This window comes from Protopterus annectens, chromosome 10.part0, assembly GCF_019279795.1.
Source record: "Protopterus annectens isolate FY-2018-M chromosome 10.part0, PAN1.0, whole genome shotgun sequence".
Lineage (NCBI taxonomy): Eukaryota > Metazoa > Chordata > Ceratodontiformes > Protopteridae > Protopterus > Protopterus annectens.
Genome location: NC_056744.1, coordinates 1,648,978,952 through 1,648,994,226, shown reverse-complemented (window position 1 = coordinate 1,648,994,226; position 15,275 = coordinate 1,648,978,952). Strand labels below are relative to the sequence as shown.

The window sequence follows — 15,275 nt, the reverse complement described above, 5'->3', positions numbered from 1 at the left end:
TTTTTCTTCTGTGGATAGTCTGAGTTCATGGGAAGCTTTTGTTTTTCATATGTCCTTTTTTAGGGTCTTATGTAGCTGTTTGGTGGTGGTGCTGCGGTAGCGTTGTCGCCTCACAGTAAGACTCTGTCCGGTTCGATTCTCAGCTAGAGCGTCTTCTGCATGGAGACATGCGTGAAGGGGTGTACCTTCGTTGAAGGTTGTGCGTCAGGCCTGGCAAGCCGGTATGTAAAAATCAACTGCCAATCATTAGCAGACTGGAGTTCCGCTGTGGTGACCCCTAACCGGGAAAAGCCGAAAGACACAAACAAATGTAGCTACTTGATGTTCTGCATGAAATGTGGATTATTTATGTAATAAAGTTTAAGAGTTTCTTCCATTTATTACATATTTTATTAATGCTTGAGGACAACCTCACTGGTTTGATTTTAAACTTTCCCGTTTGCTTGGATTTAGTTTACCGTATTGTATCAGTCTATGGAGCTTTTTTATCTTTTAGCATCCATTGAAAATTGGCCTTTTCATAGTGGGTATCTTGGATAATTAAACAGAATAAAAATGTGTTGTTTTTATCTTTATGTGCAGGTTACAAAATACCCAAAAAGAAATTATTGCTGCTATTCAAAGCAGACAATGAACTGGCAAGTACTGATATGGAGGGTAAAAATACTACAAAACAGAAAGATAACTTTGACAATAACCATAACGGTAAGTACACAGTTTTGTTGATATACCTTCTGAATTATTTTTTTTCCTAGTGATTTTAATAATTTTTAGGAAAACTAGAGAAAATATACAGAGCTCAATGGATTAAGGGTTGTGATACTACTACATAATAATAATAATTTATGTAGTTAAAAAGCAGTATGTAATACTCAGTGGGCTTTTTTTGTTTAAATAAAGATGTTTTTCACATTGACTGTGGCACTAAACTGGGAGAGTGTGGTCTTGTAGACGATGTGGCTGTTATAGACAGAACCACTTTTTGTTTTAGTTTTTGTGTACAATTTGGTAAAAGTTCATAATTTGAACTTGCACATCTGTAAAACAATGATTTCCATGGACTGTATCATGATATGTGGGATTGCTTACTTATAAAAGTTTGCATATTATCCAAACACTTATTTTCTCTTTATGACTCTGCAGTTCCTTCTGTTCTTGTTTCTCTGAGATTCCCCTTATTCTGCAATCCTTTAACCATTGTTACCCCTCTAAATATTATTTCTTAACCATGTATCTTTCTCATTTATTTCTACCCATTTATAAACTCCATTTTCATTTTATCCCACTCATTAGTTATCATTTCTGAAGAAATTTCTATCTTCTCTAAAAACTCTTGAATACTTTCCCACTACCTATTTCTTATTCCTCTCTTTTTAACAGGTAGGTGGGAAAGCACCAATGTCTCATTTTTACTTTATTACCTTGTATTTTTATCTTCTTATTTATCGGGGCATGACCTGAATGAGTTATTGGATAGGTACTGAAGCTTTCAATTAAATGCACATGTTCCTGTGAAATATAATTTCCATAAGTTTAGCTTAGTTATTGTATTTTGTGGAATAACATGTAAATTATTTTGTGGAATAACATGTAAATTATTTCCTGAATTCACATCTTGCATACCAAAGGTATTAATACATTTCTTCAGAAATCTACCCTTTTTTGTTATAGTTTCCCTTCCAGGTCCTGCTGATAAGATCCTCACTATTGCAAATCAAGTTCCAGTTCCAACCTATGACTAATATTCCCTGCTGAAAGCTGATTATTTCTCCCAAACATTTCTTAAGCTCCATAATACCAGTTTTTTTGTTGGAATATAAATTCATGCTAGCATAGTAGCCCCCTGCTATCAAACATCTACCATTATTGTCTTTACCTCTTACATCAGTATTGCAGCCCCTATGGCAGTCAGTTTTATTACTCCTCTTTTCCCTTTTCCCTGATATTTTGCTGAATATCCACCTTGAAATCTTTTTGTCAAATGCTCATTACATTTTGAATGTATTTCCTGCAGAATTGTTGTTTATACTGTATTTCTTAATATAATTCAAAATTCTTTCATGTTTGCTATATCTGTAAGGCCATTTATGTCCCAAGATAATATGGATAGTGCAGCCATTGTGTTAAAATGTTATTCTTCCCAGCAAATATACATAACAGTTTTTAAATGTGAATTTCTAACTTTTGTCGCATGCACACACTGTTTGACAGGCTGATGTTTTATATAGTTGATTCTTCTCATCTACAATTGAACATATGCCACATTTCTCAAGACTTTTTGTTTTAATGAAAAACCCTCAAAAAAATAAATGCATTTTCAGAACACCCCCATCTCCTGCTAACTTAGAACAATCAAATGACACCTCCACTCCTCAAAGCAACTCTATATAAACACAGCCAAGTCTGCTTGCTATACAATAAAGGGAATATTGGGAAACCCTCTTGGAGTATAGGGAACTCATATGGCAACTCAGGTTAGATGTATGTGGCCATATGGGGATGAATGATTACCTTTCTATAAATCCAGCATTAAAACTTTTTGCAAACAATCCTAAAAGGAATAATATATGACCCCGGGCACCCTAGCACTAATATAAAATTCATCAAATCAAAAACTTATGAATACATATAAAAAACATTAATATACAAAAATATATATTAAAATATACATATATATATATATATATAAGTACAACAATATTAATTCATTGTAAATATTAGTGTATTACCTTTAGTGTTTATATTATATTTTATTTTATATTTATTACACATACAGAACCTAACCCTTCTCTTATACATGTATTCTCACACATTTTTTATACTCATTGCACATAGTTTATTTTTAATTGTAAATATTAAATATTTAGAAAGTCAACATAATTATTTATTTATATATTCAATATTTAATATTTATTTTTAATAAGGGTTGATTTAATGGTGTATTAATTAAGTATTAATACGCATTTTAACATACCAGCAGAGTATATTTCATTTTATTTCATTCTATTGGTAGTTGTTACTATGTTTTGGCATACTGTGTATTTATAGTTTTAAGCAAAGAACAGGAAGGGATGTATTTTTAGGTTTTGTCCTGTATTTACTCTCACACTTCATATATAAACCTACAGTCATACAATTTATGCTAACATTTTTATTATATAGCAGTTGTTTTTAGTGGAAGTTTTTGTAAGCATTTTATACTGGTCATGATGTTCATTTACATTTTATTAACTTACCAATTTATAAATTAGCTAAAACAATTTATCAATTAACTCATTACCCAGGTACTATATAAGGTAGTTCTTTATGGGCACAATTTGATTCTGAAGAAGTCTAAATGTTTATAGACGAAAGCGCGCTCAATCCTTGTGTATGCTGTATTGTTTTATGGAGTTTTCGATGTCCGTACAATAAAATTTCTTTTTTGGTGATACGTGACTTCCTTGGATTTTTTGGAGCAGTTTGGACTGTATATTGCCATTTTTGAAGAGTCTACAGGAGGGTTCCCTTTATTGTATAGAAAGCAGACTTGGCTGTGTTTATATAGAGTAACTTAGAACAATCCCAGACTATATACATCTTCAATAAATTACATTTAACCCTCCAAATAAAACAATTGCCCCAAATTGACAATTGCACTCACAGGCATTACCTAACCTAAAATTAAGATTACCTATGTTAAAACACATGTTACAGCATGTTACAGCATGTGTTCCCATTTACACTGAATGGTGTCTGTTCTTTTCTTATTTCTATTCACCTCCTAGGGGAAAAACAGTTTGTATGCTTTCAGAAATCGTTATCTTTTAGCCCTAAGAAAAGGTGCATTTGGGTATCTTTAAATAAAACTAAAGTGTACACTGTTCTATCAAGTGCACCAAAGTATTCAGGCTGATAGGGAGGCTGACCTCACTTATTCACTTTCCATTATTTACAACTGAACTGATTGCCACTGTACATTTAAATTTGGTATTTCCCTCAGCAAAGAATGCTCAGGACTGTGAAGATTAGTTGCTTATACATGCAGACAGCTTGTCTCCATGTAAAAGTAGTCTGCAGTGAGGAAAAAAAACAGGTACCAACTAAGACTGTAGCTTTTGTTTTACTTTTATCTTTTATTTCCTTCAAAGAAAATTACTTGTCAATTCTGTTTATTTGTGCCTTAGTTCATTTGTAATGTATATTATCTTTTAAAAATGTATCTACTAAAATATCTTTATTTAAATTATTTTTATTATTTATCTCTTTGTTTCCTAAAACGCTCCAGTATGTCCTTTAAGTCTGTCACCTACTTCTTAGTGTTACCAGATTTATATGCAATTTCCTTAATATAATTTAATTTATTTCTTTGATCTAATAGGTAATCTGTGTAAACTCTTAGGATTAATTGAATAACTTTGAAGTTTTAATTTTTTCTAAATTATGGTTTAGATGCTATTATATCAGAATTGTATAATGTATTACCTAATACTGCAATAATTATATCATTAAAAGATTTTAGAGAAATTAAAACTACATTCATTGCTCTACCATCTTGGGGATTTTCTTTTGTATCACATATAGTTAAACAAGATAAGGATCCTACAATGTGTTCCTCATATCATCGTCTATTGCTTTTAAGGGTTGATTATACGATGTTTAAGTCTATATTAACAAATCAAATTAATTTAATATTGGGAAAATAGTAAATAATTATCAGACTGGATTTATTTAAAATAGGCGAGTCCACTCATTACCTTAATAGATGTTGCCAATAAAAACTAAAAACAATTTTTTAACAGAATTTATAAATGTAATTACTAAACTTTATAATAATTCTTGAAATGTCGAAATATGTTCTCTTCTTTCTAGTTCTTTTATAATTCTGAAAGGTACAAAGCAGGGATGTCCATTGTCACCTTTTCTGTTTGCTTTAGTTATAGAACCTTTGGCAAATTATATTAGCTTGAATAAAAATATTAAGTGCATTTCAATAGATAATGATTACATTTCAAAAATTCAGGTTTTTGCTGATGATATTTTGCTCATAATTGGTGATATTGAAACATCATTAATATATATAGTTGATTCCATAACAGTTACAAAAAATGGAAAAATAAAACTACAAAATTACTTATTGAATGTATAAATTTAGCAAAAATTGTTTGTAAGAATGAGTTGCTGGCTGTTAAGATGGGAACATCAAATATTACACATCTTTATAAATCTTGGCTTAAACTTACAGATTTGCTTGAAAAATATTAATGGCTTAAAATGTTCTATACGATATTCATGTTACTGGCTCTTGTAAATAGTTATATGATTGTTAAGTTTTCTTCTTTCTCTGTTATTGTTAACATTTTAATAAAATGTATTTTTATAACAAAATGGGTAACATCTCTGCAGATGCATGAAAATATCTTTGTAAATTTCACTTAGAATACAATGAACAGCTGCTTTCAGCTGCAGACTTTTTTACTCCCACTGAGATCATTTGCAAATGGAAAAAAGCTAATATCTTTGCAGGTGTAAGAAGCTTAGCAGTTTCATGGCTTTCATTATTTGTATTATTTTTCAAGCTTACTCACAAAAAGTGCTTGTTTGTAGCTTAAGCAAAAGGCTTTAACCTAGACATTCACTCTTGTACAAATAAGAGAAATTATCATAATTCTACCTGTAGTACAATTAATGTCTTTACACTTCATCCCCCACACCAGCAGCCCAAGATAACAGCATATTAACTTAACGTTGGTTCTGTATAGTCTTTATTCTCTTGTCATAGGCTTTATAGTATATTTCTTACAACTAAAAACTGTGTCTTACTTTCTTTTATATCTTTAACACATACATCAGTCACTGAAAATTCTCCCCTTATTTAAAATACCCGATACACATTATATAAAAACGCTTTACAATATGACATGCCATTTCTATCAAAGAATATTTTATACAAATAATTTTTTACTTATTTACTTTTTTTCTTTTATTGCCCTTCTTAACTTTAATGATGTAAAGTGGTGTATATGCTCTATACAGTAAGTTTAATAAAGTCAGAAAAAGTCCAATCTTTCTCAGCCACTTTTTCTTGCAAAGCTATATTTCACAAATGTGGCTGATGCTTTATAATCTCAAATATATTCACTCATTTCAGAGTTGCTGGTCTTTATATAGTTTATCTCCATTTCCCAATACCAGATTCTGGATCAAGTCCAAGATACTCCTGATTCTTCTAGCCAACTCCTGTGCTTTTTTTCTGTCTCTCAAGCATTTTCCTTTGGGACACTGGGAAAGTCTCTCTATGAGCTTCTTTGTCAGATGAATGAGAAGCAGAGTCTCCTCCTGTTTGTTGGCTCACTTTTTATTGGATAAACTTTATTTCTTCCGTAACTTGTTTTGCATCCAAAAATATCTTTGATCTTTCAAGAAAAAATATTCTGAAGGCAGCTGGATACAGCTTGAATCTCACAACTACCTCTCTTCATTCCCCAATTACTGGGATACATTTGCTCCTCTTCTGCCTGGTGTACAGTGAATAATCCTTTTCCATAAACACCCTGACATCTCCACTTTTTAATACCTTTCCCTTCTTCCACAGTTTTTTTTTAAGGATCAACTCTTTCTGCTAGTATGATTGCATCCTTACTAATGTATGTCTTGGCTGCTTTCTTGTGGTCAGGTTTGGAGCAAATACTTAATGTGCCTTTTCAATTAACAAACCATTCTGTGGAGTACCAGGCCAGTTTGTTTATTTGTGCTTTCATAAAATTAATAAAGTCTGTTTCTTCTAAATTTTCAGATACAGCAGAAAATGTCAGGTTTTCTCTGCATTCTGTGTCTTACCCTACCATTTTTTTAAATGGCTCTTCTTAAGAAGCCTCGTACTTGGCTAGGCTTTTCTTAATTTTACAATCTGATTTTTGCAGTTTTGTAAGTTAATATAAAAAGCTGCTTAGAGCTTCTTGTGTTTTTCCACCCTTTTGTTATTTGAGTTGATATTGTTTCATTTGTACCATCTTTGAATGCATTTGATTGATTTTTCCTCTAAATTACCAGAATCCATATCTTGTACCAAAACTGAAGCTTAAACTGCTTTTTCTGAACAGGAAACTTCAACTTTTCTGGCTGTTTGTTTTTCTGGTTCTTTGAATCTCTTCTTTGCTGGCATACAGGCAATGTCTTTACTAGCTAGTAAGTGAATTTTACCCAAAGTGACAATTTCAGTGGCAGTTACATCTCAGTTAATGCTTTCACACTAGGAAAGCTGAAACAGCCATCTTAGAAGGCCTTGTATATCTTAAGGTTCTAAGTGACTTCATATTTATCAGATTAGTCCTACTAAAGTAAAGAGAGGAGTGTGTAGAAAATGTTGTAGTTAGAGGGGTCAGTGTATGCAGAATGAAGCTGGCTAAGCATTTCTAGTGGTGATAATAATTTGGGAAAGACATTTAAGCTCCAAAAACAAGACTATGACAGAGTATAGACAATTTGTTGTATAGTTATTTAAAGAGGTTATGTACTAATAGTTACTGAGGAAGAATAAAGTAGTAAAGAGAAAAGAAAGAAGAAGCAACTGAGACCAAACTCTGTAACATTTGTCTCAAATTTGTTATAATGGTAAATATTTGAAATTAGCTGTGAAAGAAGAAAACAGAGAGGAGTGAACAGGAAGAATGGAGATGATCATTCGGCCACATGGCATTATGACAACATGGTAAGAGATTACTGAAGCTTTTGGTTGTTTATTCCTGATGGAATAGATATGTGACTGAATTCCACGAGACTACATATCATAAAAGCCAGTTATTTGGCAAAAAGTAAATCTAAAACAAATTATAAAATAAGCAGCCTAAGTCCACAAATTCATGAAAAACATGCAGTTATTGTTCAGTAATCAGGCAAATGTACCACCCTATAAAAAAAAAGTATTTTTATGTAAGATTTATGCCACCCTGCAGACCCATTCCTCTTTACTGCTGTCACTTGGAAGTCATTGCACATCAAAAAAGACTGACTTCTAACATCCCTCCTATTTCTCTGAGAGGCTGCAGCCTTAGACACTTGAGTGGAGCCATGCAGTTTGAACAAAAAATGTTCTTATACTGGGAGCAAATGACAGAACACATGCACAGAAATACCTGGTTGAACATTTCAGACAGTTCTGTGCTATTTGGTAGAGGAGAACTGATTGAAACACAGACTAAACAGCTCCTTACTTAGACCAAGTTCTGATAAATGGTAAGTTAGGATAGCTTAGATGTGTTTTAAAATACTGTTTTGGAAAGAAAGCATTCAAAGAACATTTTAAGTGACTGAACAGGTACATGCAAGCTCTTGTGATGAAAATATCTGACATTTGTTTGTAAATGTAATAATCTGTCTTGGGTCTGAGAAGCATGTACATGCTTTCGTGATGAGAATATCTTGGATCAGTTTTGTAAATGTAATAATTAATCTGTTTTAGGTCTCAGAAGCCCAGAATGCAGCATGAATTCCTGTCAACAACCATCATTTCGGACACCCATGTTCTGCCATCTATCAGAGAACTTGCAACAGTGTGCTCAGTCTGCGAAGGGCGATGACAAGACTTTTCTCATTCCTGCATCAGATCTTCACTCAGGATATAACTGCGACAAGACCTCTGAATGTGACAGCGGGAGACCGCAGCTACATCACCTAGCTGAGATTGTGCAGCAGCGTGCTAAGCCTTTAAAGGGCCAAGACAAGACATGTATCACTTCTATACCACAGATTCACTCAGGGCAGAACTCCACAAGCTCTAAATGTCAGAGAGGTCACACAGAAAAGAAACCATATAAATGTGCTGACTGCAGTAAGTGTTTCAAACATCCTAGTGATCTTAGGCTTCACTACACTATACACACAGGAGAGAAACCTTATAAATGTGCTGAATGCAGTAAGTGTTTCAGAGAGAAAAGGGGACTAAAATACCACGAGTATTCTCACACAGGGAATAAACCATACAAATGTTCTAAGTGCAATAAGTCTTATCCAGATATGAAAGGCCTAAAATCCCATCAGAGTATTCACACTGGCAACAAGCCATTTAAATGTACTGAATGCAGTAAGTGTTTCTCGCAGCAAAGTAATCTTCGGCGCCACAAGGCCATTCATACCAGAGAGAAACCACATAAATGTGCTGAATGTGGTAAGTGTTTCACATATCATAGTAATCTTAGGCTTCACTGCACCATTCACGCGGGTGAGAAACCATATAGATGTGCAGAATGCAGTAAGTGTTTTAAAAATAAGAAAGGACTAAAATCCCATGAGAACTCTCACACAGGGAATAAACCATATAAATGTGCCAAATGCAGTAAGTGTTTTAGAACTAAGAGAGGAGTAAAATACCATGAGAATTCACACACAGGGAACAAACCATATAAATGTACCGAATGCAGTAAGTGTTTCACAAATCCTCGTAGTCTGCAACTGCACCATGCCACTCATAGTGGAGGGAAACCACATAAGTGTGCTGAATGTGGTAAAACCTTCATCCATCTTATTAGTCTTCAACGCCATGTTTTTATTCATTCCGGAGAGAAACCATATAAATGTACAGAATGTAGTAAGTCTTTTACACAGAAGCAGGGCCTAAAATACCATTTAATCAGTCATACAGGAGAGAAACCATACAAATGTACTGAATGCAGTAAGTGTTTTATACATAAGAAAAGCCTAAAATACCATCAGCTGTCCCACAAGGGGTCTAACTGGAGTGAAGATAAGTCAGCAAGCAAAGGAGAGTAGTTTTGCTGAAATTGAATTCATCCCAGGTCTTGGTGAGCACCTTCACGAGGTGGACCTTGTTTTTCACGAAATCGCACCAAGATGACACTGATATATAGACTGTATTTTATATAGCATATATCATGGACAGAAGTAGGTCAAAAATTAAAAAAAACTGCTGGATGCACAAGACCCAGGATAACAAAGTGACCAATCCTGGTAGGAACACTGACCCCAGGACGGGAAACAATTACAGTGTAGAATGCTCAAAGTACGAAAAACATTCCTACAATGGGGCCAGGCCAGACCCAGGAGGAAGATGCCCCCCCCCCCCCCCCCCCAGAGAAGGAAGGAGCATTCCACATAAAAATCACAAAAACTGACAGGCCAAAGAAAGCCATAAAGATGACAGAGTGGACTATTGAAGATAAGAAAGAAATTATGTATTGTTGCTATTATGCAGAAAGCCCAGAATTTCCAGACACAAGATATGCAAAAAGATTAAGAGATAAATTAGAAGAAAGAAAAATATTTCTACAAGAAAAGCTGTCAGAAGCTTTACATAAAAATGTGTGTTCATTAACACAACAAATTTGTGAAAAACATTATATAAACCAAAAAACTTTGATATGTTTTAAAAAAAGAAGCATCCGAGGAAGTGTGAAAATACAAACAACAAAACCTAGAGATTTTTGATAAGTATATGGGAAAAATTTGATATGATGCAATATTTATGCAAAGTCGAAAGCCAAATTAATCCGTACAAACAAAGGCAGTCCCAAATATATTCAAAGAGAAATATAGGCAAAGGCATCCATATATGGAAAATTTCACAATAAAGAATAATATCACAAAGAGGGAATTTAGAAAAGAAGATTAGTAAAGTAGAAGTAAAAAAAAAAAAAATAGAAGTTGAAGTTATGAAATGCCTGTGAAGTGAAGGATTTGGTGTAGAACATTTAACACAGGTTACATCACAGTGTGATGGAATGAGTCCCCACAGTAAGAAACAGGGAGATCTGGACCCATCTGGAGAAGAAATATGGACATGGGAAAGAAAGAGAGCTAATATGATGTAATATTTTTGCAAAGGAGAAAGCAAAACTAATCAATACAAAAAGAGCAGCACCGAAGATATTTGAAGAGAAATAAAGGCAAAGGAATCTAGACATGGAAAACTTTACAATACAAAAAATAAGAAGACAGAGGAAAAATAGAAAAGGAGGTTAGTAATGGAGAAGTTAAAGAGAAACTGAGGTTGCAGGGTACCTGTGAAGTGAAGGATTCGGTGTGGAAAATCAAACTCAGAAAGCACCACAGCAGGATAGAGTAATAGACATCCAATTTAAGGAAAAAACAGTGGAACAGGAAGCAACTGGTCATTTGCCATATGAAAATATTATGGAGCCTTCCACAGGAAACCAGTATAAACGTTCACTTGAAGCTGCACAGCAAGGGAAGGAACAGAAAACTGTAACAACTTGACACAGTCAATGATGGGGAGTGATAGGTTAGTAAGTTCCCATGTGACAGCGCAATGGATGACGCAGAATGAAATTGAAGAGAATGTGCCACAGAACTTTCTATAGCATGCCAGCGAAAATGGAGAACAAAAAATGTACCCTCAGTTTAGAAGAAAATGAGCAAAGAGAAGAGTTGCTTCAAGTACTAGAGGTAGACAGACATAATAAGATCAATGAAAGAAATAGACTGCAGAAGGTCAATAAAACCCAAAAAGTTAGAAGTTTGATAAAACAAATGAACACAGTAATTAGGACTGTCCATAGAGATCCATGTGATATAACAGAAGTAAACAGGCTATATTACTGTGCAGCTAAATTAATAACATATAAAATTCTACCACAAGAACACAGAGTAGTGAGGGAAAGGAAGTGGATAAATCAAATACCATCATGGAAGTATCAAATAGAGAAAATAATAAATTAATTAAGAAAAAGAAGTGTCACTGTTAGAAAAGTATAGAAAAGGGAACAGACTGACAAAAATACTCAAACATAGACATGATAAAAGCAATGTGCAGTATATAATGGATCAGGATTTATCATGCACTATCGCAAATAACAAACTAAAAATAACAGCACAAGCAAAAAAAACTTAGAAGATGCACAGATAAATATAAAGGAAAAGTACAAAATAAGCAATTAATTGATGACCCAAAAAAGTTTTGTTTTATAAAGAATTGGAAAACAATGTAAAATAAATTAAAAGACCACCAAAAAGGAATAGAGAGATACATTTTGGAAAAGTATTTATGAATATCTTGTGGAACATAACAAAGATGCTAAATGGATAGAAGAAGTAAAAGAAAGAATAAGAAGTTCAAAGGTGCAGGATATGTAGTAACAGCCAGAGAGATTGAAACAAAGTTATGAAAAGCCTCTAATTCAAAAACCCCAGGCCCAGATTCAATACCCAACTTCTGGTTAAAGGTATTAACATCTTTGCACGAAGATTTAGCCATTAGTAAGAACTATTTGTGTGTGTACCCTTAACAGACCTCAACCTGGCTAACAACAGGAAAAACATAGCTCCTACTTAAAAGAGAACCTGCAAGCTACCCTAAAAATTATACACCAATAACTTGCCTTCCAACTATGGATAAACTATACACTGGAATTGATACCGACAGAGTTTATTGTCATTTAAAATGAATCAAATTATTACAATAGAACAAAAGGGCAATAAAAGAAAGTCATATGCAGCAAAGGATCATTTGTTGTTAAAGTCATAGTGGAGAACTGTAAAAAGGGTGAGACTCTTAAGTATGACATGGATTGACTACAAAAAAGCATTTGACAGTATCCCCCTTTCATGGATAAAAGACTGCTTAAAAACATCACAGTGACCATGAAACTGTGGCAAACCACTCTGCAGTTAAGCCATGATAAACAATAAATTATTATTCCAGGGATAAAAATCCAAAGGGGGATATGCCAGGGTGACTCTCTGTCACCGTTGCTCTTTTGCCTTGTCCTTAGCCTATTAAGCTGTCTACTTAACAGACTAGGTCATGGCTATAATTAGGCTCTCAGAAAGCAACAAAGCATAAAGACTTCTCATCTTCTCTTTGTTGATGATTTAAAACTGTACAGTTCATCAGATGAGGAACTGAAAGCACAATTGCAAGTAGTCAAAACTTTTTCAGATAATATAAGAATGTCATTTGGTCTCGATAAATGTGCAAAATCAACCTTTAAAGCAGGAAAGCTGCAGCACCAAGAAAACATCAGTTTGGGACAAGAATGTGATATAAAAGAACTTGAGCAAGAGGGAGTGTATAAATATTTGGGAACTGATGAATGATCAACAATAAAACATGAACAAATGCAAATAAAACTTAGTAAGGACTATTTTAGAATACTTAAATTAATCCTGAAAACAGCGTTGACATCTAGGAACAAAATTCAAGCTATAAACCAATTTTCTCTTCCTGTCCTAACTTACAGTTTTGGAGTGCTGGATTGGCCCCAAAATGTGTTGGATAGATTGGATGGAAAACAAGAATCAGTGCATACCAAGATTATATATTCCCTGTTCCGAAGGTGGTATGGGCCTCCTTGAAATTGATTACATGTATAGATCTGCAGTTTTGAAACATGAGGAGAATAAATCTAAGATGACTTCCCTTAGTCTATAAAAACAAAAAAAGAGAGCCGTACGTTCACAAGTAACTAGAAAACAAGTCTTTTATTCCACAAAACATCAGTATGAAGCACTTTTCGTTAAGCTAGATAGCAAAACATCATCATATAAAAAACCTTGCTTATCTAATGTTGAAATATATATCATGTGACTACTTTGGGCATTAAAACACATTCATTAGCAAGTCATTGAATTTAAACATACAGTACATTGTTTTAAAAAACAAGAGACTTATAAAGTCAGATACTAGAACCAAAACTTAAAAGTCAGAAACTTAAAAAGTGCTTGACATTCCCAACAAAAGATATTTTTCTCTTTCATTTGTTTTTTAGATTTATTTGATATTTAAATTCATACTAAAACATATATATGTGTGTAGAAAGGAAATGTATTTAAAAAAAAATTATTTGTGTATATTATGTATATGAACTTTTATCTCATTAGGGCTTTCAGTTTTAAAATGCTTGTGATAGGGCAGAACTCATTCAAGCCTGGGTACTGACAGGCATTTAGTTTAAGTTGCCATAACAGTTCTGCTCTTTCAAGTAGTAAGGGCACTTGTCCACCTCTTATATCTGTCTGGACTTGGTCAATGAATTTAAACTTGAATTTGTGATCTGGAAAGTCAGTGCAATGTTTGGCTAGGGCATTGTTAAGTTTTTTCTTTCCTATATTGTAAATATGTTTGTAAACCCTCTCTTTAAACTTGCGGTCGGTTTTGCCGACATAAAATGCTGGACACAATTGGCATGATGCTAAGTAGACAATAGATTTAGAGTTACAGTTAAACCTTTGGTGTAACCAATAGGTCTTGTTTCTCCCATTAAATCTACATCCTGTTTCAATGTATTTACATTGGTTACATGCTTCGCACCTCAGCATCCCTGGGTTTCTAGTAGGAATTGGTCTAATTGATTCAAGAATGTTTTTAAGATTCCTACCTTTCTTGAAAGTCACCACGGGGTGGTCACCTAGTTTACTTCCCATATCTTGTTCTGCTATTAATAACACCCAATTTTTCTTAATGCTTATTAATTCACCTGAGTCATGACAGAATGTTGTTGTAAAACTCAGGATATATGATGTGACATGTCCAGTTAGATGTATGTTACTTACTGGGTGGGTATTCTGAAAAAACTATCTGTACCTACCTCACTACAGCCAGTGCCATCTAAACTTGGTTAGTAAATGCCCTGTTTCCTTTTATTACAGACTTCTAGGATCAGTTGAGATAGTAGTTTTGTTGGATACCCCCTATGTGTGAACATAGACCTAAGGGTCTCACACTCCTCTTCAAAATGAGAATCCTCGGTCACCATCCTTGCTGCCCGGACTAGTTGTCCTTTCACAACTGATTTCCTTTGGTGTTGGGGTGTGAACTGGTGTAATGCAGGAAAGAGTTTGAGTATGTGCTGTTCCTGTATATCCGGGCCCTATATCTCTGCTTATGTAGGTCTTTTGTTAACTCAGTGTCCAGGTAGGATATAGTAGTCTACCTGGAACATGCTGGTAAATTTAAGGAATGGTGTTGTACTATTAAAATAGTTACCTAAGTTTATGGCTGTGTTTCTATCCCCTTTGATCAACACACAAATGTCATCCAGAAAGCGTGTGTAAAAAGTCAACAGTGAGTTGACACTAGTATTGTCCAAAATGTTATGTTCCCAATGGGCCATCACCATGTTGGCGAAACCCGCCGCACATGGTGAGCCCATTGCTACTCCTGATTTCTGTAGGTAGTATTCATTATCAAATGTGATAAAGTTGTATGATAAGACTATTTCCAGTAGTTCTTCTATCAGCCTGATTTCTGATTCTGGTGCTTTTCTAGCTCTCATTATTTCAAGTACCCACTCTATTCCTGTGTCATGGGGGATTGATGTGTA

At 34.0% G+C, this 15,275-nt stretch overlaps 1 protein-coding gene across 1 annotated transcript in view; it reads left to right on the top strand.

Annotated features, from left to right (window-relative positions):
* Window positions 1-9,790, top strand: part of LOC122813846 (gastrula zinc finger protein XlCGF26.1-like) — a 39,233-nt gene extending 29,443 nt beyond the window's left edge. Inside the window, exons 3-4 of the mRNA XM_044086382.1 lie at window positions 583-705; window positions 8,441-9,790. Coding sequence (XP_043942317.1) covers window positions 583-705; window positions 8,441-9,747 — 1,430 coding nt within the window. The 3' untranslated portion in view covers window positions 9,748-9,790. The remainder of the gene's footprint in view (window positions 1-582; window positions 706-8,440) is intronic.
* The last annotated feature ends 5,485 nt before the right edge of the window (window positions 9,791-15,275 follow it).